At 35.5% G+C, this 25550-nt stretch overlaps 1 protein-coding gene across 1 annotated transcript in view; it reads left to right on the top strand.

Annotated features, from left to right (window-relative positions):
* OPRM1 (opioid receptor mu 1) overlaps nt 1–20766 on the top strand; it is a 90028-nt gene extending 69262 nt beyond the window's left edge. Inside the window, exon 4 of the mRNA XM_049765386.1 lies at nt 20176–20766. Coding sequence (XP_049621343.1) covers nt 20176–20214 — 39 coding nt within the window. The 3' untranslated portion in view covers nt 20215–20766. The remainder of the gene's footprint in view (nt 1–20175) is intronic.
* Nucleotides 20767–25550: the final 4784 nt, after the last annotated feature.

Below are 25550 nucleotides of genomic sequence, written 5' to 3'. Positions count from 1 at the left end.
AAGGTATATTAACAAAAGTTTAGAGGAAAACACAGTTCTATAAGTTTTATTTTCATGTTAAGTTTCTCATCCATCTCTTCCTTGGAATAATACTTCCCATAAGAAACATGGAGGGTGTGTTAGTTCTGACATGTCCATCTTGAGGGCCTGCCATACGGGAAGCATATCCTAATAAACTGTCTTCAGAAAATTCCAAGAAGCAGGCCAAATATTAGGCTACTATGGAATGCTCTTCATTTGGAGGGACTTCAGAGTATTACTTTTATAAGAGGTCACCTTAAATCAAAAAGAGATGAACATAAGCACCACTGACTTCAACTCTAAAACCAATATTCCTAAGAGTTAACTCAATCTCTGGCAATTAAGAAAGAAAATCCATGAACTTCTTCAAGTCTGATGCTATGTTAAATAAAAATACATTCAGAATATAAATAAGCTCTTAAATACACATTGATAATATTGAATTACCATCAAACTGCTATTGAATTAACTTGAATGTATTCAGGTTGGCCTAGTGAAATTGACTGGTTAGAGCTTAATATTCAACTGTGTGTGAACACAGCTGAACCTGGTCCATCCTCTCATAAGTACCAATGGTCAACTTAATGCCTGTGGTCCCCTAAATAAGGTCAAGGCCACATAACTGCTAGTGAACTTTGAGTTTAAATTTATAAATTTACACAACTTAAATTATTTTAAATAAGTTTTTTACTGTATACTAATGCTGAGTATGATTCTGTACACTTCCTGTGATTTCAACACTATTTAATATTTAAATAATAGACAAGTGTGCAGTAAACTTACTTATCTTCCAGATAAAGTTATCTTTTAGTATATATTTTGCTATAAAGAAATTTTATTATAAATTTATTATAAAGAAAGAATAATAATTAGTGAAGGTATAAATATATTGTGTTCAAGGACATGGGCGATACTGAATGAGGCATATCTGCTGGTGATCTACAAACACTGAGAACTATTAATTTAAACAATTAACGAAATATTCAGAAATATAGAGTGGGAGGATTCCTGAGATAATAAGAGCATTCTGATTTGAGGATTGTAGAGACAGTACAGGTAGGCAAAGTGCTTGCCTTACATGTAGCAACCAACTTCAAATCCTCAACCACCTTATATGATTCCCTAAATTGTGAGGAATGATTCTTGAACCCTGAGTATAGAGCCCAAAGCATCTTCACGTATGTTCCCCAATAAGAAAGATTGCCAATTTTAATGGAAGTGTATACCACTGAAAGACACACAAAATATTAGCTTTATATAATCTGATTCTAAAGCCTATATAAGATTATAAAAATTGATATAGAATTAGAATTATTTTTGAGAGTACTTTAAAAAGTAAGCAGTAGCCTCTAGGAAGAAAGGTAAGATATTTAAGTATAAGTTATGGCAAAACAAATTTCATGTTTTATTTAAGCCATTGTGATTTACAAAGTTATTCACAGTTAGGTTTTAAATATACAGTGTGTCAGAATCAATCTTTTCACCAGTGTCTTAAAATAGTTACTCAGGGCCCGGAGAGATAGCACAGCGGTGTTTGCCTTGCAAGCAGCCCATCCAGGACCAAAGGTAGTTGGTTCGAATCCCGGTGTCCCATATGGTCCCCTGTGCCTGCCAGGAGCTATTTCTGAGCAGACAGCCAGGAGTAACTCCTGAGCACAGCCGGGTGTGACCCAAAAACCAAAAAAAAAAAAAAAAAAATAGTTACTCAACAGGGAAATCAGATAGCCCTAATATCAAAATATTTATAGTGAGAGATTTAACAGGTTCTAGTTCATTTCTATAAAACTGTATTAAGTTATAATATGACTATAATAATGCAACAATTCAGGATTAAAAACACTTTGCCTTCAAAAATAATTCTGGTAGTGCTGAGAATCAAACCCATGGTTTCACACATGCAAGGCAAGAGATCAACTACAGACATTAGGTCAGCCCAAATTAGTTTCCATGTCAACAGTCCCAATCAATGTTGATCAACCTAGATGATAAGATAAATTATCAAGCAGACTATAAGAGAGTGATAAGAATAATGACAAAAGCAAAACATTATTTCCAACTATAGAATCAGAAAATTGGTGATAGTAGAGAAAGGGGAAAAGTCCTAAAGACTACTTCCTAAACCTGCAAAATGATATAGCCCTTCTCAACTATCACGTCTATATATCAACAGAAATCTAGTGCCAAAAACCAAAAAGATTAACCTCATTTAGTGCAAATCACATTTTAAACATGAAATGAGCAAATCAGGGAGGTTTAGTGATGAGTCACCAAGAATTGCAGGGGAATTAAGTTACTCAATATGTGGGTCCACGGAGATGGCTCAAAAGGCAAGAATACATAATTTTCAGGTACTAATTAGATGCCATATTTAATCTTCAGAAGCAAATGGCATGCAATCTTCACTGGGCATACCCCTGGCAGACCCAGAGCACTACACTGGTGGGCCATAACACCTGCTTATCATACCACTGATCATTACAAGAAAAGACTCCCCTGATTTCTTCTTGCAAAGCCCAATATATTATAATTAAAATTCTTCAGTATGACAGATAGTTGTAATAATTATAGTCGAAAAAAGAAGACACAAATGGGAAATTTTTCTTCTTTTAGATAAAGGAATATGAATATAAAACTGATATTTCCCAATATAATCCAATTAATTTAAGCAATCAGAGGAAACTACAGGAAAAAATTTTAGTGCAACTCAAAAAATCTGATAGACTTTGAGATACAAGAATTTCCATGTACTAAAGCTTTAAATATTCAAGCATCTTCATTTTGTCATAATTGAAGGAATGTTCAAGAATTCAGAGATAAAGTTTTGAGAACATCACAAGGAAAGACTCACTCTCTGACAAAAGTTCTTAATTTTGTTTAGAAACCTTATCAAGTTTTTATAGAATATTCCAGCTGTGAAATGTTACTAAGTGACCCATGAGAATGTACTTCTCTGGAAAAATATTAGACAATGCTGCTTTTTTTAAATTTGGTCTTAGGCATTAAATCTAGACATTAGCATTTTAAAGGCTTTATAAAATTGTGCTCTGTGTGTAATATTTAGTTTATGTATATATATGCATATATTTTTTGCTTTAAAGTCAGGTTTCACTGATTCTAAAAAGCACCTTGAAGCATCAATCATAGCTAATATAAATATATTCAAACTTCAGTGCTTTTTAGAATAAATAGCACTGTCCTATAATTCCAGGTACTATCTTAAATTTTGAACCTGTTGATATTTCATTCTAACTCATTTTAAAATACATACTAAATAAAAAAGAGCTGGGATGCTACTCAACTATCATGCTGCCCTTGCATGTTTATGACCCACAGTGTGATCCCAGTCACCACAAGAAATAAGAAATAAATAAATCCCTGTATATATATAAATACATATATATAAGCATACATATGTGTGTATACAGAATCTCCTAGAGTTTGAAAATAGAACAGGTCGTGTTTTGTTGGGGTTTTCCTTTTCATTTGGATGTTTCAAAGCTGACATTGAGATTATAGTTTTAAATTGGGTAAAAGTTGGTTTGGGAACTTGTTTTCACTTATTTAAATGAAAATTGTTGGAAGTAGTTATACTTTTGACATATTCTTTTGTTTGAATTAAGTTTGAGGGGAAAAGAGATTTATTTTCAACTATGTCTGTATGAGACTGTGAGAAGTATTTGGAAATCTATAGGAGGGCAGTAGTTTATATTGAATGCCAAGGGAGCAAGGGTTCTGTGCCAGGCAGTTGATAACCAGCTGTGTGAATTTGGCATCTCACATCCACACTGCCTGGAGCTCCTGACAATGAAATCCTCTCTAGTCTTTTTGACAGCCAAAATATTAGGACTCAGTCCTGATTTTGATTGTTTTTGCAATTCCGAGGTTCGCTTCTCTTACTTGACAAGGAAAAAGATAATATGCTTTTTAAAAAAAAAAAAGAGCTTTATTTAAGCACTAAGATTACAAACATATTTGTAGTCGGGTTTTATTTAAAAGAAAAACAACAACCCACTTCACTGTGCAAAGTTCCCACCACCAATGACCTCCCTCTCTCTCCTCCCCCACTCCTTGCCTGTATTCGAGACAGGCTTTCCATTTCTCTCACTCACTATCATTGTCATGATAGTTGTCAGTGGAGTTATTTATTTAAGTGAACTCACAACTCTACTAAGAGTAAAAAATACATTGGGTAAAAATAAATCTGTACAAAAGACAGGAAAAAACACATGGCATATAAGACCAGATCCTTTGAACAACCAGGTAATTTTAAACCCTTTTAATTTCCCTAGGCTGATGTTTGAATCCATGTTCTATTCTGGATTCCAACAATATCAGACTAGGTAACAGGTACAAGAAAGAAATGATGACTTCTGTATTATTTAGTTAAATGGAGCGCTTTGTCTCTGAATCATCTGCTTCAATTTTTTGTTAAATTATCTTTATTTAAACACTGTGATTACAAATATGAATGCAGTTTTATGATTACAGTCATGTAAAGAACAGCCCCTTCACCAGTGCAAGATTCCCACCACCAAGTTCTCAGATCTCCCTTCTCCCCATCCACCCACACCTGTACTCAAGACAGGCTTTTTACTTCCCTCATTCATTGACATTGTTAGTATAGTTCTCAGTGTAGTTATTTCTCTAACTGCCTCATCACTCTGTGTGGTGAACTTCATGTCATGAGCTGCACCTACCAGCCATCATCTCTCTTGTCTCTGAGATACTAAAAAAATTTCTTTCATTTTTCTTAAAACCCATAGTTGAAACTATTCTGCATCTTTCTCTCTCCCTCTGACTTATTTCACTCAGCATAATAGATTCCATGTACATCCATGTATAGGAAAATTTCATGACTTCATCTCTCCTGATGGCTTCATAATATTCCATTGTGTATATGTACCACAGTTTCTTTAGCCACTCATCTGTTGAAGGGCATCTTGGTTGTTTCCAGAGTCTGGCTATTGTAAATAGCTCTACAATGAATATAGGTTTGAGGACAAAATTTTTGTATTGTATTTTTGTGTTCCTTGGGTATAGTCCTAGGAGTGGTATAGGTGGATTGTATGGGAGCTCAATTTCCAGTTTTTAGAGGAATCTCCATATCGCTTTCCATAGAGGTTGGACTAGACAGCACTCCCACCAGCAGTGAAAAAGAGTTGCTTTCTCTCCACATCCCCGCCAGCACTGCTTGCTTTCCTTCTTTGTGATGTGTGCCAATCTCAGTGGCATGAGGTGGTACCTCATAGTTGTTTCGATTTGTATCTCCCTGATGATTAGAGATTAGAAATTAGAGATTAGAGATGAGCATCTTTTCATGTGCCTTTGGCCATTTGCATTTCTTCTTTTACAAAGTGTCTGTTCATTTCTTCTTCCCCATTTTTGATGGGGTTAGATTTTTTTCTTGTATAGTTCTGTCAATAACTTGTATATTTTGGATATTAGTCCTTTATCTGATGGGTATTGGGTGAATAATTTCTCCCACTCAGTGGGTGGCTTTTGTATTCTGGGCACTATCTCCTTTGACATGCAGAAGCTTCTCAGCTTGACATAGTTCCATCTGGTTATCTCTGCTTCCACTTGTTTGGAAAATGCTGTTTCCTCCTTAAAGAAGCCTTTAGTCTCAATGTCATGGAGTGTTTTAGCTACAGTTGTTCTATTTACCTTATGGTTTCAGGTCTGATATCAAGGTCTTTAATTCAATTGGATTTTAACTTCAAACATGGTGTTAGCTGGGGGTCTGAGTTCGCTTTTTTGCAAGTGCCTTACCAGTTGTGCCAACACCACTTGTTGAAGAGGCTTTCCTTGATCCATTTAAGATTTCTTGCTCATTTATAAAATACTAGGTGGTTATATGTCTGGGGAACATTCTCTGAGTGCTCAAGCCTATTTCACTGATCTGAGGGTCTGTCTTTATTTCAATCCCATGCTGTTTTGATGACTATTGCTTTGTAATACTTAAAATAGCTTAAAATTGGGGAAAGTAATGCCTCACATATTCCTTTTCCCAAGGAGTGCTTTAGCTATTTGAGGGTGTTTATTGCTCCAAATGAATTTTAGAATTGTTTGATCCACTTCTTTGAAGAATGTCATGGGTATCTTTAGAGGAATCAGGTTAATTCTCAACAATGCTTTTGGAAGTATTGCCATTTTAACACTGTTGATCCTGCCAATCCATGAGCAGGGTATGTGTTTCCATTTCCATTTGTCCTCTCTTCTTTCTTAGAGCAGTGTTTTATAGTTTTCTTTGTATAGATCCTTCACATCTTTAGTCGGATTGACTCCAAAATATTTGAGTTTGTGTGGCACTATTGTGAATGGGATAGTTTTCTTAATGTCCATTTCTTTCCTATGTTTATTGGTGTATAAAAAGGCCATTGATTTTTGTGTGTTAATTTTGTAGCCTGCCACCTTACTATATGAATCTATTATTTCTAGAAGCTTTTTGGTAGAGTCTTTAGGGTTTTCTGAGTAGAGTATCATGTCATCTTCAAACAGTGAGAGCTTGACTTCTTCCTTTCCTATCAGGATTCCCTTGATATCTTTTTCTTGCCTAATCACTATAGCAAGGACTTCCAGTACATGTTGAATTTGAGTGGTGAGAGAGGACAGCGTTCTCTTGTACCAGAATTTAGAGTAAAGGCTTTTCATTTTTCTCCATTGAGGATAATATTTGCCATTGGTTTGTGGTAAATGCCTTAACTATATTGAGAAAGGTTCCTTTCATTCCCAACTTGCTGAGAGTTTTCATCAAGAATGGGTGTTGGGCCTTATCAAATGCTTTTTCTGCTTCTATTGATATGACCAGGTGATTTTTATTTTCCTTGTTGTTGATGTTGTGTATATTATTGATAGATTTATGGATATTAAGCCATCCTTGCATTCCTGGGATGAAACCTACTTGATAATAATGAATGATGAGGCATTGGATCCTGTTTGCCAAGATTTTGTTGAGGATCTTTGCATCTGTGTTCATCAGGGATATTGGTCTGTAATTTTCTTTTTTGGCAGCATCGCTATCTGGTTTTGGTATTAAGGTGATGTTGGCTTCATGAAAGCTCTTTGGAAGTGTTCCTGTTTTTTCAATTTCATAAAAGAGCCTGGCCAGGATTGGTAGTAGTTATTCTTGAAAGGTTTGAAACAATTCATTCATGAACTCATCAAGGCCTGGGCTTTTGTTTTTGGGCAAATTTTTGATTACAGTTTTAATTTCCTCAATAGTGATGGGGGGTTTAGATATGCTGCATCTTCTTTTATTCAAGAGTGGAAGGTTATATGAGTTCAAAAATTTATCCATTTCTTCCAGATTCTCATATTTAGTGACATAGAGTTTCTCAAAGTATTATCTGAAAACCTTTTGAATCTCTGCAGTATCTGTACTGATCTCCCACTTTTCATTTCCAATATGCGTTATCAAGTTTCTCTTCGTTTCTCATTGTGAGTTTTACCAATGGTCTATCAATCTTGTTTATTTTTTTAAAGAATAAGCTTCTGCTTTCGTTGATCTTTTAGATTGTTTTTTGGGTTTCTATTTCATTGAGTTTTGCTCTCAGCTTTGTTATTTCCTTCTGTCTCTCTCTTTTTGTTCCTTTTGTTGATCATTTTCTAATTTTATAAGCTGCATCATTAAGCTATTCATGTATGCTCCTTCTTCCTTTCTGATGTATGCTTGCAGAGCTATACATTTTCCTCTCAGTACCACTTTTGCTGTATCCCAGAGGTTCTGATAGTTTGTGCTTTCATTGTCATTGCTTTGCAGGAAAGTTTTGATTTCCTCTTTGATTTCATCTCGGATGCACTGGTTGTTCAGTTGTAGACTGTTTAATTTCCAGCCATTAAAGTTTTTCTTGTGAGTCCCTTTGTAGTTCACAGCTATATTCAAAGTCTTGTAGTCAGCAAAGGTAGCCTTCAAAATTTCTGTCTTCTTGATTTTAAGGAGGTATGTTTTATGCATCAGCATGCGGTCTATCCTGGAGAATGACCCATGTATGTAGGAAAATAATGTGTATCCAGATTTCTGAGAATGGAGTGTCCTATATTTATCTACTAGGCCTCTTTCATTTATTTCTCTTTTCAGGTATAGTATATTTTGGTTGGGTTTCAATGTTGACAGGCCCATTTTGAGGTCTCTCACAATTATTTTGTTATTATTGATATCCTTTTCAAATTTGTCAATAATTGTATAAAATATATTGCTGGTACCTCATTGGGTGCATATATTTTAGGAGAGTGATTTCTTCCTGCTGTACATATCCCTTGATTAGTACATAATGTCCATCTTTGTCCCTTACAACTTTTCTGAGTATAAAGTTTGTGTCATCTGATATTAGTATGACCACTCCAGCTTTTTTAAGGGTGTTGTTTGCTTGGATAATTTTCCTCCAGCCTTTGATTTTGAGTCTATGTTTATTGTGACTATTCAGGTGTGTTTCTTGTAGGCAGCAGAAGGTTGGGTTCAGTTTTTGATCCATTTTGCCACTCTGTGCCTCTTAACAGGTGCATTTAGTCCATTGACATTGAGATATAATTGTCATGGATTTATTGCCATCTTTGTGTAGAAGTTTGGTATGTTTGTAGGTCTGTCTTGTCTTTAAAGTAGATTTTTCAATTTTACTTTTAAGGATGTTTTTGAGTCTGTAAAGTTTTTAAGCTGTTCTTTATCTGTGAAGCTGAGTATACTTCCTTCAAACCTGAAAGTGAGTTTTGCTAGGTGCAGTATTCTAGGTGAAGCATTTATTTCTTTTTTTCTTAATTTTTTAAAAATATTTTATTTAAATACATTGATTACATACATGATTGTGTTTGGGTTTCAGTCATGTAAAGAACACCACCCATCACCAATGCAACATTCCCATCACCAATGTCCCAAATCTCCCTCCTCCCCACCCAACCCCCGCGTGTACTCTAGACAGGTTTTCTATTTCCCTCATACATTCTCATTATTAGGACAGTTAAAATATAGTTATTTCTCTAACTGAACTCATCACTCTTTGTGGTGAGCTTTCTGAGGTGAGCTGGAACTTCCAGCTCTTTTCTCTTTTGTGTCTGAAAATTACTATTGCAAGAATGTCTTTCATTTTTCTTAAAACCCATAGATGAGAGAGACCATTCTGTGTTTTTCTCTCTCTCTCTCTCTGACTTATTTCACTCAGCATAATAGATTCCATGCACACTCATGTATAGGAAAATTTTATGACTTCATCTCTCCTGACAGCTGCATAATGTTCCATTGTGTATATGTACCAGTTTCTTTAGCCATTTGTCTGTTGAAGGGCATCTTGGTTGTTTCCAGAGTCTTGCTATGGTAAATAGTGCTGAAATGAATATAGGTGTAAGGAAGGGGTTTTTGTATTGTATTTTTGTGTTCCTAGGGTATATTCCTAGGAGTGGTATAGCTGGATCGTATGGAAGCTCGATTTCCAGTTTGTGGAGGAATCTCCATATTGCTTTCCATAAATGTTGAACTAGATGGCATTCCTACCAGCAGTGGATAAGAGTTCCTTTCTCTCCACATCCCCACCAACACTGTTTATTCTCATTCTTTGTGATGTGTGCCATTCTCTGTGGTGTGAGGTGGTATCTCATCATTGTTTTGATTTGCATCTCCCTGATGATTAGTGATGTGGAGCATTTTTTCATGTGTCTTTTGGCCATTTGTATGTCTTCTTTGTTAAAGTGTCTGTTCATTTCTTCTCTTCATATATGATGGGATTAGATGTTTTTTTCTTATAAAGTTCTGTCAGTGCCTTGTATATTTTGGAGATTAGCCCCTTATATGATGGGTTTTGAGTGAATAGTTTCTCCCACTCAGTGGGTGGCTCTTGTATCCTGGGCATTATTTCCTTTGAGGTGCAGAAGCTTCTCAGCTTAATATATTCCCATCTGTTAATCTCTGTTTTCATTTGCTTAGAAAGTGCAGTTTCTCCTTGAATATGCCTGTAGTCTCATTGTCCTGGAGTGTTTTGGCTATGTGTTGTTCTATATATCTTATAGTTTTGGTTCTGATATCGAGGTCTTTAATCCATTTGGATTTTACCTTCGTACATGATGTTAGCTGGGGGTCTAAGTTCAATTTTTTGCAAGTGGCTAGCCAGTTGTGCCAACACCACTTGTTGAAGAGGCTTTCCCTGCTCCATTTAGGATTTCCTGCTCCTTTATCAAAAATTAGGTGATTGTATGTCTGGGAACATTTTATGAGTATTCAAGCCTATTCCACTGATCTGAGGGCCTGTCCTTATTCCAATACCATGCTGTTTTGATAACTATTGCTTTGTAGTACAGTTTAAAGTTGGGGAAAGTAATTCCTCCCATATTCTTTTTCCCAATGATTGTTTTAGCTATCCTAGGATGTTTATTGTTCTAAACGAATTTCAAAAGTGCCTGATCCACTTATTTGAATAACATCATGAGTATCTTTAGAGGGATCACATTAAATCTGTATAATGCCTTGGGGAGTATTGCCATTTTGATTATGTTATTCCTGCCAATCTATGAGCAGGGTATGTGTTTCCATTTCCGTGTGTCCTCTCTTATTTCTTGGAGCAGAGTTTTATAGTTTTCTTTGTATAGGTCCTTCACATTTTTAGTCAAGTTGATTCCAAGATATTTGAGTTTGTGTGGCACTATTGTGAATGGGGTTGTTTTCTTAATGTTCATTTCTTCCTTATTACTATTGGTGTATAAAAAGGCCATTGATTTTTGTGTGTTAATTTTGTAGCCTGCCACCTTGCTATATGAGTCTATTGTTTCTAGAAGCTTTTTGGTCGAGTCTTTAGGGTTTTCTAAGTAGAGTATCATGTCATCTGCAAACAGTGAGAGCTTGACTTCTTCCTTTCCTATCTGGATTTCCTTGATATCTTTTAATCGCCTAATTGCTATAGCGAGTACTTCCAGTGCTATGTTGAATAGGAGTGGTGAGAGAGCACAGCCTTGTCTTGTGCCAGAATTTAGAGGGAAGGCTTTCAGTTTTTCTCCATTGAGGATAATATTTGCCACTGGCTTGTGGTAGATGGCCTTAAATATATTGGGAAAGGTTCCTTCCATTCCCATCTTGCTGAGAGTTTTGATCAAGAATGGGTGTTGGACCTTATCAAATGCTTTCTTTGCATTTATTGATATGATCATGTGGTTTTTATTTTTCTTGTAGTTGATGTTGTGTATTATGTTGATAGATTTACGAATGTTAAACCATCCTTGCATTCCTTGGATGAAACCTACTTGATTATAGTGGATGATCTTCTTAATGAGGCACTGAATCCTATTTGCCAGTATTTTGTTGAGGATCTTTGCATCTGCATTCATCAGCGATATTGGTCTGTAAGTTTCTTTTTTCATAGCATCTCTGTCTGGTTTAGGTATCAAGGTGATGTTGGCTTCATAAAAGCTATTTGGAAGTGTTTCCGTTTGTTCAATTTCATGAAAGAGGTCTTGCCAGGATTGGTAGTAGATCCTCTTGGAAAGTTTGAAAGAATTCATTAGTGAATCCATCTAGACCTGGGCTTTTGTTTTGGGGCAGACATTTGATTACAGTTTTAATTTTATCAATGGTGATGGGGTCTTTAGATATGCCACATCCTCTTTCTTCAACAGTGGAAGATTATTAAAGTCCAAGAATTTATCTATTTCTTCCAGGTTCTCATTTTTAGTGGCGTAGAGTTTCTCAAAGTAGTTTCTGATTACCCTTTGAATCTCTGTCATATCAGTAGTGATCTCTCCTTTTTCATTCCTAATACAAGTTATCAAGTTTCTCTCTCTCTTTCTTTGTTAGTTTTGCCAGTGGTCTATCAATCTTGTTTATTTTTTCAAAGAACCAACTTCTGCTTTTGTTGATCTTTCAGATTGTTTTTTGGGTTTCCACTTCGTTGATTTCTGCTCTCAGCTTTGTTATTTCCTTCTGTCTCCCTATTTTTGGGTCCTTTTTTTTGAGCACTTTCTAGTTCTATTAGCTGTGTCATTAAGCTACTCAGGTAAGCTCCTTCTTCCTTCCTGATGTGTGCTTGCAAAACTATAAATTTTCCTCTCAGTACTGCTTTTGCTGTGTCCCATAAGTTCTAATAGTTTGTGTGTTTATTGTCATTTGTTTCCAGGAACCTTTTGATTTCCTCCTTGACTTCATCTTGGACCCACTAGTTATTCAGTATGAGGATGTTTAACTTCCAGGTGTTAAAGTTTTTTTTCATCTGAGTCCCTTTGGTATTGACAAATAATTTCAGAGCCTTGTGGTCAGCAAAGTTTGTCTGCAAAATTTCTATCCGCTTGATATTATGGAGGTATGTTTTATGTGCCAGCATGTAGTCTATCCTGGAGAATGTTACATGTACATTGGAGAAGAATGTGTACCCAGGTTTCTGGGGATGGAGTGTCCTATATATATCCACTAGGCCTCTTTCTTCCATTTCTCTCCTCAGGTCTAGTTTATTCTTGTTGGGTTTCAGTCTGGTTGACCTATCCAGTGTTGACAAAGCCATGTAGAGTTCCCCCACAATTATTGAGTTGTTATTGATATTGTTTTTTAGATTTGTCAACAGTTGTATTAAATATTTTGGAGACCCCTTATTCGGTGCATATATGTTTCGGAGAGTGATTTCTTCCTGCTCTACATACCCCTTGATTAATATAAAATGTCCATCTTTGTCCCTCACCACCTTCCTGAGTATAAAGTTTGCATTATCTTATATTAGTATGGCCACTCCAGCTTTTTTATGGGTGTTGTTTGCTTGGGTAGTATTTCTCCAGCCTTTTATTTTGAGTCTATGTGTGTTCTGACTATTCAGGTGCGTTTCTTGTAGGCAGCAGAAGGTTGGATTGAGTTTTTTGATCCATTCAGCCACTCTATGTCTCTTAACTGGTGCATTTAGTCCATTGACATTGAGAGAAAGAATTGTCCTGGGATTTAATGCCATCATTATATCGAAATTTTGTGTGTCTTTTGGTTAGTCTTGTCTTAAATTAGTTCTTTCAGTTTTTCTCTTAAGACTGGTTTTGAGTCTGTAAAGTTTCTGAGCTGTTTTTTGTCTATGAAACCATGTATTCTTCTGTCAAACCAGAAAGTGAATTTTGCTGGGTACAGTATTCTAGGTGAAGTATTTATTTCATTCAATCTTGTCACAATATCCCACCACTGCTTTCTGGCCTTGAGTGTTTCTGGTGACAGGTCTGCTGTAAATCTCAAGGATGCTTGCTTGAACATAATTTCCCCTTTTGATCTTGCTGTTTTCAGAATTCTATCTCTATCTGTGGGATTCGTCATTGTGACTAGGATGTGTCTTGGGGTATTTTTTCTGAGGTCTTTTTTGGTTGGTACTCTTCGAACATGCATGATTTGATCACATATATTCTTTAGCTCTGGAAGTTTCTCTTTAATGATGTTCTTTACCGTTGATTCTTCCTGGAAATTTTCTTTCTGGGTCTCTGGGACTCCAATGATTCTTAAGTTGTTTCCGTTGATCTTATCATAGACTTCTATTTTCATCTGTTCCCATTCTTTGACTAATTTTTCCATTGTCTGTTCATTTGTTTTAAGTTTTTTTCCAATTTCTCCTTCTGTATGTAATTGTTATATATCTCATCTTCCACAGCACCAAGTCTATTCTCAGCTTCTGATACCCTTTCCCAGAGCTTAACCACTTTGTCATTCACTTCATTCACTGAGTTTTTCAGGCCTGTTAGTTCACATGTTATTTCAGCTTGGAGTTTTGTGATTTCTGTCTTCATATTTTTTTGGTTTTTATTAGTGTTCTGTTCAACTCAATCCATGGTTTCTTTGAGTTCGTTGAGCATCTTCCATATTGCTAGTCTAAAGTCCTTATCTGAGAGGTTGATTAGTTGGTGGGTCATTATCTGGTCATCAGAATTGTCATCTTCATTCTCTATGTCTGATGCTGGCCTGCGTTGTTTCCCCATTGTATTGTTGGTTTTTCTAGGTGTTGTAGTGGTATTCATTTGTAAATGATGCAGGCAGCACACTCTTCTATCTGCTTTTTCTGGATGGATCAACTTGCCTCCACGGGAGGGGAGTCCTTGGATGAAGCCTCACACAGGATCAAATCTTAGGCCCAAGCATGCAGCAGAGAAGACAGTCCGGAGAAAAATGCTGGGCTTCAGTGGTCCAGCACAGTTTTTAGTGTGATTTTTTTCTTCTTGTTGCGATGGTGTTCTTTTCTTAGAAAGAGCACACGGCTGCGTAGCGAAATGGCCCACTCCGAAGAGGTTCTTGCAACAGGATAGTAGACAGACACAGAAACAGGCAGCACTCACAATTTTTCAGTCGGGCATCACTGGGCAGGCATAGTTTTGTGGATTTTCCCAGCCTGATGTCACAAACAGTAGAACTGGCTTCTGCAAAGCATAGCTGGTTTTCACGTTATGGAGCAGTTCGTTGGCATTTCCGCCCTAGAATTGGCCTCTGGGAGAGTGAGTTTTCTGGAGCCTCTTTTCCGCCCACTCCTAAGAGGTTCACACAACGGAATAGTAGACAGGCACACAAACAGGCAGCACTCACAATTTTTCACAGTCGGGCCCCAATGGGCAGGCATAGTTTCATGTGAAGCATTTATTTCATTGAATTTTGTCACAATATCCCGCCACTGTCTTTTGGCCTTGAATGTTTCTGGTGACAGGTCTGCTTTAAATTTCAAGGATGCTTCCTTGAATGTAATTTCCCTTTTTGATCTTTTACTTTCAGTTCTATCTCTATTTGTTGGATTCATCATTGTGAATAGGATGTGTCTTGGAGAGTTTTTCCTGGGGTCTATTTTAGCTGGTACTCTTCGGGAATGCAAGATTTTGTCACATGTATTCTTTAGCTCTGGTAGTTTATCTGTGATGATGTTCTTGACTGTTGATTCTTCCTGGAGATTTTCTTCTTGGTCTCTGGGACTCCAACAATTCTTAAGTTGTTTCTGTTGAGCTTATCAAAGATTTCTATTTTCATCTGTTCATATTCTTTGTGTAACTTTTCCATTGTCTGATCATTTGCTTTAAGGCTTTTTTCCAATCTCTTCTGCTGTATGGACTTGTTATGCATCTCATCTTTCAGTGCACTAATTCTATCCTTAGCTGCTGTTAACCTGTGGGAAAGCTCATGCATTTTGTTCTTTAATTCGTCTATGAGTTTTTCAGACCTGTTATTTGACCTGATATTTCAGTTTGGAGTTTTCTAATTTTTATCTTCACATTCTCTTGATTCTTGTTAGCATTCTCTTCTATACTTTCTTTGAGTTCTGTGAGCATTCTCCATATTTCGTCTCAACTCCATATCTGAAAGACTAACTAGGTGTTTGGCCATTGTTGGGTGATCAGAATTGCCATCTTCATTCTCTATGCTTGATGTTGGTCTGCGTATTTTCCCCATTGTCACACTTGTGTTGTGGGTTTTTCTACTTGTTTGGGTGGTATTCATTGGCTAGGGGGAGTGCATGGCCACTCCACTTCGGTTCACTGCCGCACTCCTCTGCTTTTACCCCTTAAGAGGTGGGCTTAAGGTGTCCAGCAGAGTCAGCTTTATCTGCAGTCTCAAGCCCAGAAAGTCTCTACTCAGTCAAAGCAAGCCCTCAGGGAATGAATCTGCTTCAATTTTTTTATGTGACCTTTTATGGATGAAGAAGATTATTAAGTAATTGATCTGCTAAGAAAGGCTTCAAAATTACCCATTTTTGTTATTTGCATTTATTCCAACTTTTAATGAGATTTTACAAATAGGGAAAGTAATGTGGAAATATGAAAGGGGTTGCAAAAGAAAAAAATGCAAACTAAAGGCATTAAATCAATTTCCTCCACCAATAAAAAGCCTTGCTAATTCACCTTTACTTCCTTATCTTGATTGATGGGGTTGGGAAAACCATCTTTGAAATTGTCTTTAGGGGAAGTAAATATAAGCCAGTCATTCTTTGAATAGAGCTTAAACATTCCTTTAAATAAGTTTCAGTTAATATCAAAAAACTTTATTTTTAAATAGGTTTTAAAGTGGCCCAAGGGGATTTTCTAGTTAATTTCTAAAAAAGTAAGTTTTAAAGCTATTGGAAGAAACTAGAAAGTGGTAGATTAATAAAAGGCTATGTCTATAACAAATTCAAGTTAACTGAAATGTAGAGGAGTCACACTTTGGTCACTCTCAGAAAGGAAGCCCAACCTTTGAAAACAGCATGATATCTCAAACTCCCAAAGAAGATTATTCATCAGGTTGGCTGGTCACAAATCCCTGAGTGCCAAAATTAGACAATGTAACTCTACAGGCCAGCAAGAGCAATTTACTCCTCATAACTCAGCAAACAGGACATCAACATGTTTTCTTAGCCTTGTGCTCTGGACCCAGATTGCAGCTTGACCCACATCAATTGAGGACTTTGAACGAATGGTTCAGCAACTTTTACAGCAAGCAGTAAACCAACTATTCTCATTCCCAAGGGTAGAATGTCACTAAACATGCTGGTGCCATGGCTTGTAATTAACAATGAAGAATAAAGGACCACTCACACTCAGAACATAGTCAGCAAGAATTGGTTTCCTTTTCTCCTCTGGAAAGTAAATTTCTTTTTATAAAAGGAAATTGGAAACAGAGTCATAATTTATGTTACCTGCATTTGCATCTCACCCCTCGACCAAGTGGTCCTTCCAGGTCAAGTTCATCTCCTTGATCATTAATAATCATTAATGGTCATTATGCACAGAGCACACATACAAATGTTGGATACCAATGCAGGAGAAGTGGTAAGAGGGGGTCCAAACAGCACCTACTCAAAGATTAATTACAGATTAATTAATTCACTTTCTCATTTTGCTTGGCTTAAAACCTGGATAATTGAATATGTAGTCCTCACTCTTCAGAACTTAAGGCAATAGTCATTTGGGAACAGATATAAAAAAGCACAGAAGGTTTGGGAAATAATTAAAGATTAAGCACAGGATTGGCATGTGCAAAGTTCTAATTTGGAGGACAAATTTCACACAGTTTAGAGTTCTTTGGAATGGTCTCTGATAACCAGGTACTGCCAACTGTGGTCCCTGTGAAAAAGACTTAAGTTTCTAGTCAGTCCTAATCTGATCTTTCTCTCCTTATCCTCATTTTATCCTACTCAATTTAAAGATCTCATATACGTACTGGGAATGAAGTTTTTCAAGTCTCGTCCCACCTCACAGACACTGATTTTTCAAAACTTTTAACTCAGAATTCAGAATATTTTTGAGAAACACATTTTCTTGGAGGAAGTTGTAGGGCTTCCTACTTGATTTTGTGGAAAGAATATGATCTTCCTATAGGACTCTGATTCTATAGAAGTGCAAAGGGTTTCCTCTGTAAGAATAACTGTCTCTCTTTGAGAGCACTATTGCTGGACATCATTTTTGGCAAGTATGCAATCAGCCTCTAGGGGACCCTATTTTAACAGGACACCACACTAATACATACTCTGGAAGGAGTAGAATTTTTTCTCATTCTGGACCTGGTCTAGGGTTGCAAAATCTTTGGTATATGAGTGTTCTTTATATTCTGGGCAACTAATGACCTTAAATCTGACTTAAACGTCCCCTGATGGGAATGTTGCACTGGTGAAGGGGGTATTCTTTACATTACTGAAACCCAACTATAATCATATTTGTAATCAAGGTGTTTAAATAAAGATATTTTTATAAAAAGAAATAAAATGGGACCTGCTCCTTCAAATCCAAGGTCTCCCTTAATCACATATCTCTCTTTGTTGTTTTCTTTTTCTACTCTGGAGAAGGCCTCATTCTCTCCTGGACACATATTCCTGTGTTTCTATCCTTTAACGTCTTTTTTTTTTGGGAGGGGGGGTTGGGCCACACCCATTTGATGCGCAGGGGTTACTCCTGGCTAAGAGCTCAGAAATTGCCCCTGGCTTGGGGGGACTATATGGGACTCTGGGGGATTGAATCACGGTCCTTCCTTGGCTAGCGCTTGCAAGGCAAACACCTTACCTCTAGCACCACCTCACCAGCCCCTCCTTTAACATCTTTCTAAGTAATTTTTTTTCAGTAAAAGCTATCTTGCTTCACTAAAAAAAGAGAGAGGAAAAAGGAAAGAAAATGGAGTACTTCTTTCTTGAGGGGAGAGATAACTTGAGAAAATATAAGTGATTTCCTGAAGACAGAATCATAATTAACTACTATTCTGTGCAAGATGATCCCAGGAGAAAGTAGCTTTTGGGGAGGTTAGTGACCTCAGGTTGCTCTCCTTGGGTTGACCAAGCTTACATAGGAATTGAATCAAAAGAGTACAGTAAAAGACCTCACTGTGGAGCAGAGTTTTGTGCCAATTCATTAAGCCTAGTAACTTAAAGCATGTAGTTTTATATAAGATAACTTAGATGATTGCCCATAACTCTCCTGCTCTTTCATCAACTCTGGCTTTTGATTAGAAAATACTTGGATGTCCTTTTGCTTCCCGTCACTGCATATCTAAACACTTTTGGAATATATTGCCATCTAATGTTTCTAGCAATCATTTAAAATTGAGCACCATTTGTGTTCCTTCATAGTGCTTCTCAGCATGCTTCCCTTACCCCTTTTTCTATATGGAAACAATCACCAACCATGGTTCCATTGAGAAGCTAATTAATTTTCTCTTGTACCGCTCAGCATTCTTCCTTTGACTCATTAACAGGTAGATCAGAAATGGGCCTCTCATTACTTCTCTCTGTAATACTTATCCCAGTGTTCCCAAAGACTTTCTACATATCTTGAACCTACTTAATGAACCCTTACTTGTTATCTTACCAAAACTCTCTGTGTTGTCCCCTATGTGAGGAAGAATCTTGACATCTTAGAAAATGACAAAAAAAGAGGACTGATAAAGCATGAAATTGAGTTATCTTGCCACAACTCTATGGGTGACAAAAGTACATAAAAACTTCAGATAATTTATTACTCAAAATAAAGTGAAATGTGGAAGCCTCTAGTGCCTGCCTTATCTCAAGTCCCAGAGAACAGTGCAATGGGACCAGATGATTGTTATACTTTCTTGAGTTTCTTTTACAGTTGAGACTTTAGAGCAAAATATCTATCTTTTCAGAGGAAAGCAAAAAAAATTATTTTCCAAGAGCAAAATGTCACACAATGATCAATGTTGTGCACCTATCTTGTTGCTTATTTGACTCTATACAGAAAATATTGTGTCAGAGGACATTTAATTCTTGCATTTTAGCAAAATAGGCACATTTTTTCAGGGACCATCAGGGACCTCTATCAATGGTGGTTATAATCTTTCTGTCCTTTATCCTTAAGAAATAATTAGGGAAAGAGTTCAACATAATTTCTAAAGGTTTAATAGTATTACGTATGTTGTGTGGACATATATGTTTAAAACCCTAGAAAAAGAAGATAATGCAAATGATAAATCATATAGGGTAAAATGCTAACAGTAGTTTAATCTAGTTAAAAGGCACCACCATGTACTTTGCACCATTTTTGTACTTTTTCTAAAATTTACCAAGATAATTTGTAAATTTTTCTTTTTGCTTTTTAGTTACTGTTCAAAATACCTTCTTTCTCCCCACCCAAAAACTATAGCAACGTTAGCAATATTTGTGAATTAAAGAGCATTAAATTGCCACAACCTTCACTCTTATTAAAAATATTAAGACACATCTTTTGTGTATAAACATAGAACATTTTTTTTCATCATCTACACAACTTTTGAAGTGGATATGGGATAATCCAAGCAATATGAATCAGTTGCTGCAGAAATACTTCACCAACTTTTGAGAATTGGATAAAAATTAAAATTTATATGTAGAAAGAAATTTTAAAAATGCAATACGTTGGGAGTTTTTTCTTTCAAAATTTTGGTCAAGGCCTGAGTAATTTGAGGGTCATAAAAGAAATAATTTGGATTAGACAGAAAGAGTTTGGATAAAAAGGTATGTTTTCAAGGAAGCCACTAATACCATCTCTTAAATGCCTAAAGTGTCATTCTATTGATTATTCAAATAAAGTTGCATGCTTACAGTGATTCAAGAGATTATTTCTAATAACCCAACAGTATAGTTCATAAAACTTAGAAAAATTCACAATTGCAGTAAAAATATACAGAATGAAGGATCTCCAAACAGTTCTAATTTGCATAAATAATACACAAAACATATGTGCTACAACTATATATCTGAATTGCTCATTATCTTTGTTTTCCTTTTCTTTCAGCTAGAAAATCTGGAAGCAGAAACTGTTCCATTGCCCTAAATGGGTCTCATACTATTCACATCCTGACTGATCTTGGAAGTCACTGCTGATTAGTAGGAAATCACTAAGGATGTATAGAAGACTTTAGTTTCCTAGGAAAGGACCGTCTTCTGAATGATCAAAACCTCTTTCCTCTTGGGTCAGGCCACTCCACTCTGCACATTCAAAGGACAACCAGTCTAAGTCAAATACTGGGAATAAAAAGACTAAATCAAACTAGCATGTCCAGTCCTTGTCATGTGAAGATGACCATTGGCATCAAAATACATCAGATGGTATGTGGATTGAGCTCATCATAGAAGATGACTCTAGTATAAATTATATTTTATTTTCATGCAAATAGCTTTGACTTTAGTACAGAAAACAATCATTAAATTTATCGTGGTAACACATAAAGAAAATGCTACCTCTCAGATCAATGCACCAGTGTGGAAAGTCCAATGCTTCCTAGCAGTCTTTGTAAGGGAATATTTGGCTCTATTTTCTAATTTTAGTGTTAGCCTTAATATCATCTTCTGTTAAAGACATAATACCCACCTTAATTTGTTGATTTTTATAATGAATAATATTTCTTTTACCTAACTCTATAATGATAAAAGGAAATAACATGCAAGGTAATCTGAAACAAAGAAATGTGTCAACCATAGAATGGTGGATTCTTGTGCATTGTGAGCACTTCTGTAGACATAACAGATTTGCCACTCTTAGGCTTTTATTGGTTTGTTCCCAAGTTTTAACTGTGCAATTTTCTTGCTTCCATTTAAGTTTTGACAAAAGTAAAAGTGGGTCAATGAGCTCATTGCTTCAGCCACACAACAAGTAAAGCATTAAAATATACCCTATATTTTCTTGTAGTTTATCCATATGGCATGCTCCTGTTATATATTATTATCCTTCTCTAACCCTGTTTGGACAACTTAGGCCTTTGAATCAGTATGACAAATGACAAATGCTTTATTAAGTGTCAAGAGTTTAAAGTTTTAAATATATATAGATCAATGTATTTAATCTTAAAACAGAAAGACTGTGTGTCCAATGTCTATCAAGAGAGATGAATGTTCTATTTTCCAATACTGTGTACTTATTTGAACATGAAAAATTAAGAATGACCAAAAGTATTCTCCTGAAGATTGTGTTTATAAAATGTCATCACCAAGATACTGCTCTTTCTGATCTTTACTGAGTGTCAAGGTGTTCTTTGTTTAAAAAAATGTCACTCACCTAAGTAGTTTTTCTAAGGTAATACACTTTGACTGGTTGGTTTTCTTTGATATGAAAGACAGTTGAAATTTAGCAATAATCCATTTTATTGGATCTGTACCAGTCAGAATACATGGTATATGCCAACAAATTTTCCACTTGGAAATATTTTGCTGTTGTTGAGATAACCTGAGTATATACCATTGTACATGTTCTAGGGAGATTTGTTCACACTTCTTTAAGTATATAATACCACACTACAACCACCAGTAATGTACTAATGACCCTCCAACACAATCTATTGAATCACATCTACTTTTAGTTTCCACTTTTCACTCTGGTAATGTCAGTCTATCAGAATCCAAGGATTTGTTTTTATTTTCTTATTTTCTTGCTGATACTCTACAATTAGTAAAATTATCTCATATAATTTTCTCCTTTTGAATTATTTTAGCATAAGATTCTTCTCAGAACATATATATCTTTTGTCTTTCATTTAAAACATTTTTGTCTACATTGATCAAATAATTTTAATAGATGTAGTTATCAATAAAGAAACGTCAAAAATATTGCCAAAATTTTGAGTAAAATATTAAAATTTGCAAGCTCCCTTTAAAATCTGTGTCAAGGTTAGAAGAGAAAGTACAATAGGGAGGGTGTTTGCCTTGCACAGGACTGACCTGATTGTTAGCACCCCCTAAAATCCCCCTGAGTCCTACCACGGGTTATTCCTGATAGCAGATAATCAGGAATAAATTCTGAACACATCCAACTGTATTCAAAAACAAGAAACAAAAATACCAGAAACAAAATAAAACATCCATACCTGTTCTTCAATCTAACAATAACCAAAGGCAACATACAAATGCAAATATATTTTGTGGTTTTGTCTTTTCATAAAGGCTGAAAGATATTTTAATGTTTCTCAATATTTTAAATATTTTAAATAGATGCTCCAATTTTAAATAATAAGCATTATTTTATTGTTTTAAATTTTAATTATCAAATTAAATAGAACTAGGGCTGTCAAAGATTTAGAATGTTAAATGGAAGCATTTGTGCACATATGATTATACATATACATTTATGTATCTATCTAGATATACAATATATATACTCATGAAACACTGGTAGAGCTTTCACAAAAAATGAATAATTCAAATTCAACAGTAATAGGAGGAAACAAATTTTTTGTATACAAGTTACCAAGGAAGGAAATACTTGTTTTTAATGAGCTATATAATAGCTTGAATTATTTTACAGGATGACCTAAAACTGCTTTCTGCTCATAAGGCTGCTTTCCAAAAACCATTAATTTGCCTATTAATAAGTTCCTAGTTAAGTCATACTAAAGTAATTAAATGTGCTTTAAGTATTTTTTATTTCAATACATTTTTATCACAAATTTTTAATTTCTTGGCAGAGAAGGACGTGCTCTCATTCAAACTAAAGTTTCTCTTAAAATCTGAAGATAAAGACTTAATTTTCTGCTTTGGTTTGCCATTTTATTTTGCCCTTACACTTACAAAAGGAACTCAGTACTACAGACTGCAATTATGCAGCGGGAGTTTTGCTGGGAAAGTCTAACATCAAATCCAAAGTAGGATATGTATGCATATTTTCTCTCTTTATCTCTGACTCTGCTGTTACTTTACTCCTGCCAGACAATAGAAAATAGTTAAGAGGAGTGATGAGGCTCAGCTAGGGCCAAAGGTGGTCACCAGGAATCTTTTTGTTTGTTTGTTTGGTTGGTTTTTTTGGGCCACACCCGTTTGATGCATAGGGGTTACTCCTGGCTAAGCGCTCAGAAATGCCTCTGACTTGGGGGGACCATATGAGATGCCAGGGGATCGAACTGCAGTCCTTCCTTGGCTAGAGCTTGCACGGCAGACACCTTACCTCTAGCGCCACCTCGCCAGCCCCTCACCAGGAATCTTTTGCCAGAATCCAAACTGAGGGAGTTTCAAAGAGAAATTGATCACACTTTCGTTTTTAACCCTCCCTGTCATACTCTACATCCATCTTCACAATATGATCAAGCCAAATAAAAGAGCTGTAAATAGTTAGAACTTTGAGATCATCTAGATAGATTCCTGTCTTAATGCATTTTGCCAAATTTGAGGCTTATTACTTTGAACAATATTTAAGCCCTCTGGTTTTCAAACTTCTATTAAACATGGGGCCATAAAAAACCCACACAATGTGATTGGATTGTAATTGGTAAAAGAGAGATACAATAGAAATACAAATGACCATGCAGAAAATTTTCTTTATTTACAGTAAATAATATTAAAAGAAAACTAATGTAAAAAAGAGAAACCTGATGATTTCATTTCTAAAATCTTAGCCCAGAATTCTAAAAGAAACTTCTTGGGAAAAGATTGGAGGCTTTTTAATACAAGAAACTTCTTTTGAAAATTAGCTTCAATGACTGAATGTCATTCAAATATCCTTAATACTGGTGATATTCTGGGGACTGGAGTGATAGTACAACAGGTAAAGTATTTGTCTTGTATGTAGTCCAACCCTAGTTAGTTGCCCAGGACCAAATATGGTTCCCTGAACACCAACAGAAGTGATGCCTAAGCACAGAGCCAGGTGTAACATCTGAACAACAATGAGTGTGGCTCAAGTCTTCTTGAAAAAAGAAAATAATAGAAGTAGGACTTAATTTGACCATATGAAAAATACCTCATTGTTGAAGTAGATCTATGGTCATTTTTAAATAAACTTCTAGAAAATAGCTTTACATTGGTAAGAGAATATTTGTTTTCAAAGATAATAGGACATGCATTACTAACACTAATGTCCATGTATTTATAAATTTCATGAGTTAAAAGATACATTTAACCCATTTAAACCTTCAGATGTTCTAAGAATTCTATTTCCAGCATTAGCACACCATACCTTAATAATTGAAACTCACAAGCATAGGATACAAAAAAGGGAAATGTAATTAGTCACAGAGGAAAGATGCTCTCTCTCCACACAATAAAAATCTCCCCAAACATTCAAGGTTCTTATCTAAACTCTATTTATATATTTAAAAACTAAATAAAATTCTGATTAGAGTCCATGTTTTGTTCAAAATGCATGAAAATGATAAAGTATATATGCACATTTCATCAAAGATAGGTGATCTACTTAGAGAGACCTATGATATATTGCCAATCACCAAAATTATGTATGGTATGGTCAATTTTTCTATCTATCTACTCACAAACAATATCAAAGTTGATATTTCCCTGGTATTTTCCAAACTTTGAGGAAAACAAACTTTAAGCAAAACAAACTTGAGATAGATACATGGTGGTCTTAGTTGTTAAGCTTCTCTCTTGGTACACATGTTCTGGCTGAAGTTGAGCACTGTCTTCATCATAGAAATACTCACCAATAGGAAATAGGTAGCACTTGCTGTCATTGCAACAGGAAAAATTTCTACTGGAATCTTCAACATAATTCTTTTCTCATTAGTCATACTTCTTCATCTAAGCAAAATTATGGAACATACAGAAATCATTTTTATTTCCTTGGCCTTACCACAGCATTTTTTTCAGTGTCAGAAACTTCTGGATTCATATACATAGAATACAGAAAGCAGATTGTTTAATTTATTAAAATATTATAATCTAAACTGATTAGTCCCATCAAAGGTTATAGCTGAGACATCTGATTCAGAACCAATTCAATTTTGAAACAACTTTAACTCCTAGAGATTGCTTTTTCTCTGTGAAGCAATTATTAAGACTCTGAAGATATATATTACTGAACTTCAAGAATTAGGCAAAACACAAATGCCAAGAGTTTAATATCTCACAGTCTGTGACAAATATTCAAACTTTTGTTACAAAACACCATGGCATTTCTTCAAAAAGTCAGCAAATGTGTCAACCTTAAAGTAATTTAATGTAATTATACCCTCAGTTTCAGACTTACAAAGATTAGGATCTTTGACACTGAAATTTTAGAATTATAAAAAATGACCTCAGGGTGTATTAAAAGTATATTCTATAACAAACTGATTTTTAAATAATATTTAATCGTTGTCTGCATTTTTAAAGAAATTGTAAAGGTTCAAACGTTATTCAAATTGAGTATAACATCTCTAACTTAAAGGTATGTTAGATTCACACATA

Source organism: Suncus etruscus, chromosome 18 (assembly GCF_024139225.1).
Source record: "Suncus etruscus isolate mSunEtr1 chromosome 18, mSunEtr1.pri.cur, whole genome shotgun sequence".
NCBI lineage: Eukaryota > Metazoa > Chordata > Mammalia > Eulipotyphla > Soricidae > Suncus > Suncus etruscus.
This window is presented reverse-complemented; position numbering and strand designations above follow the sequence as displayed.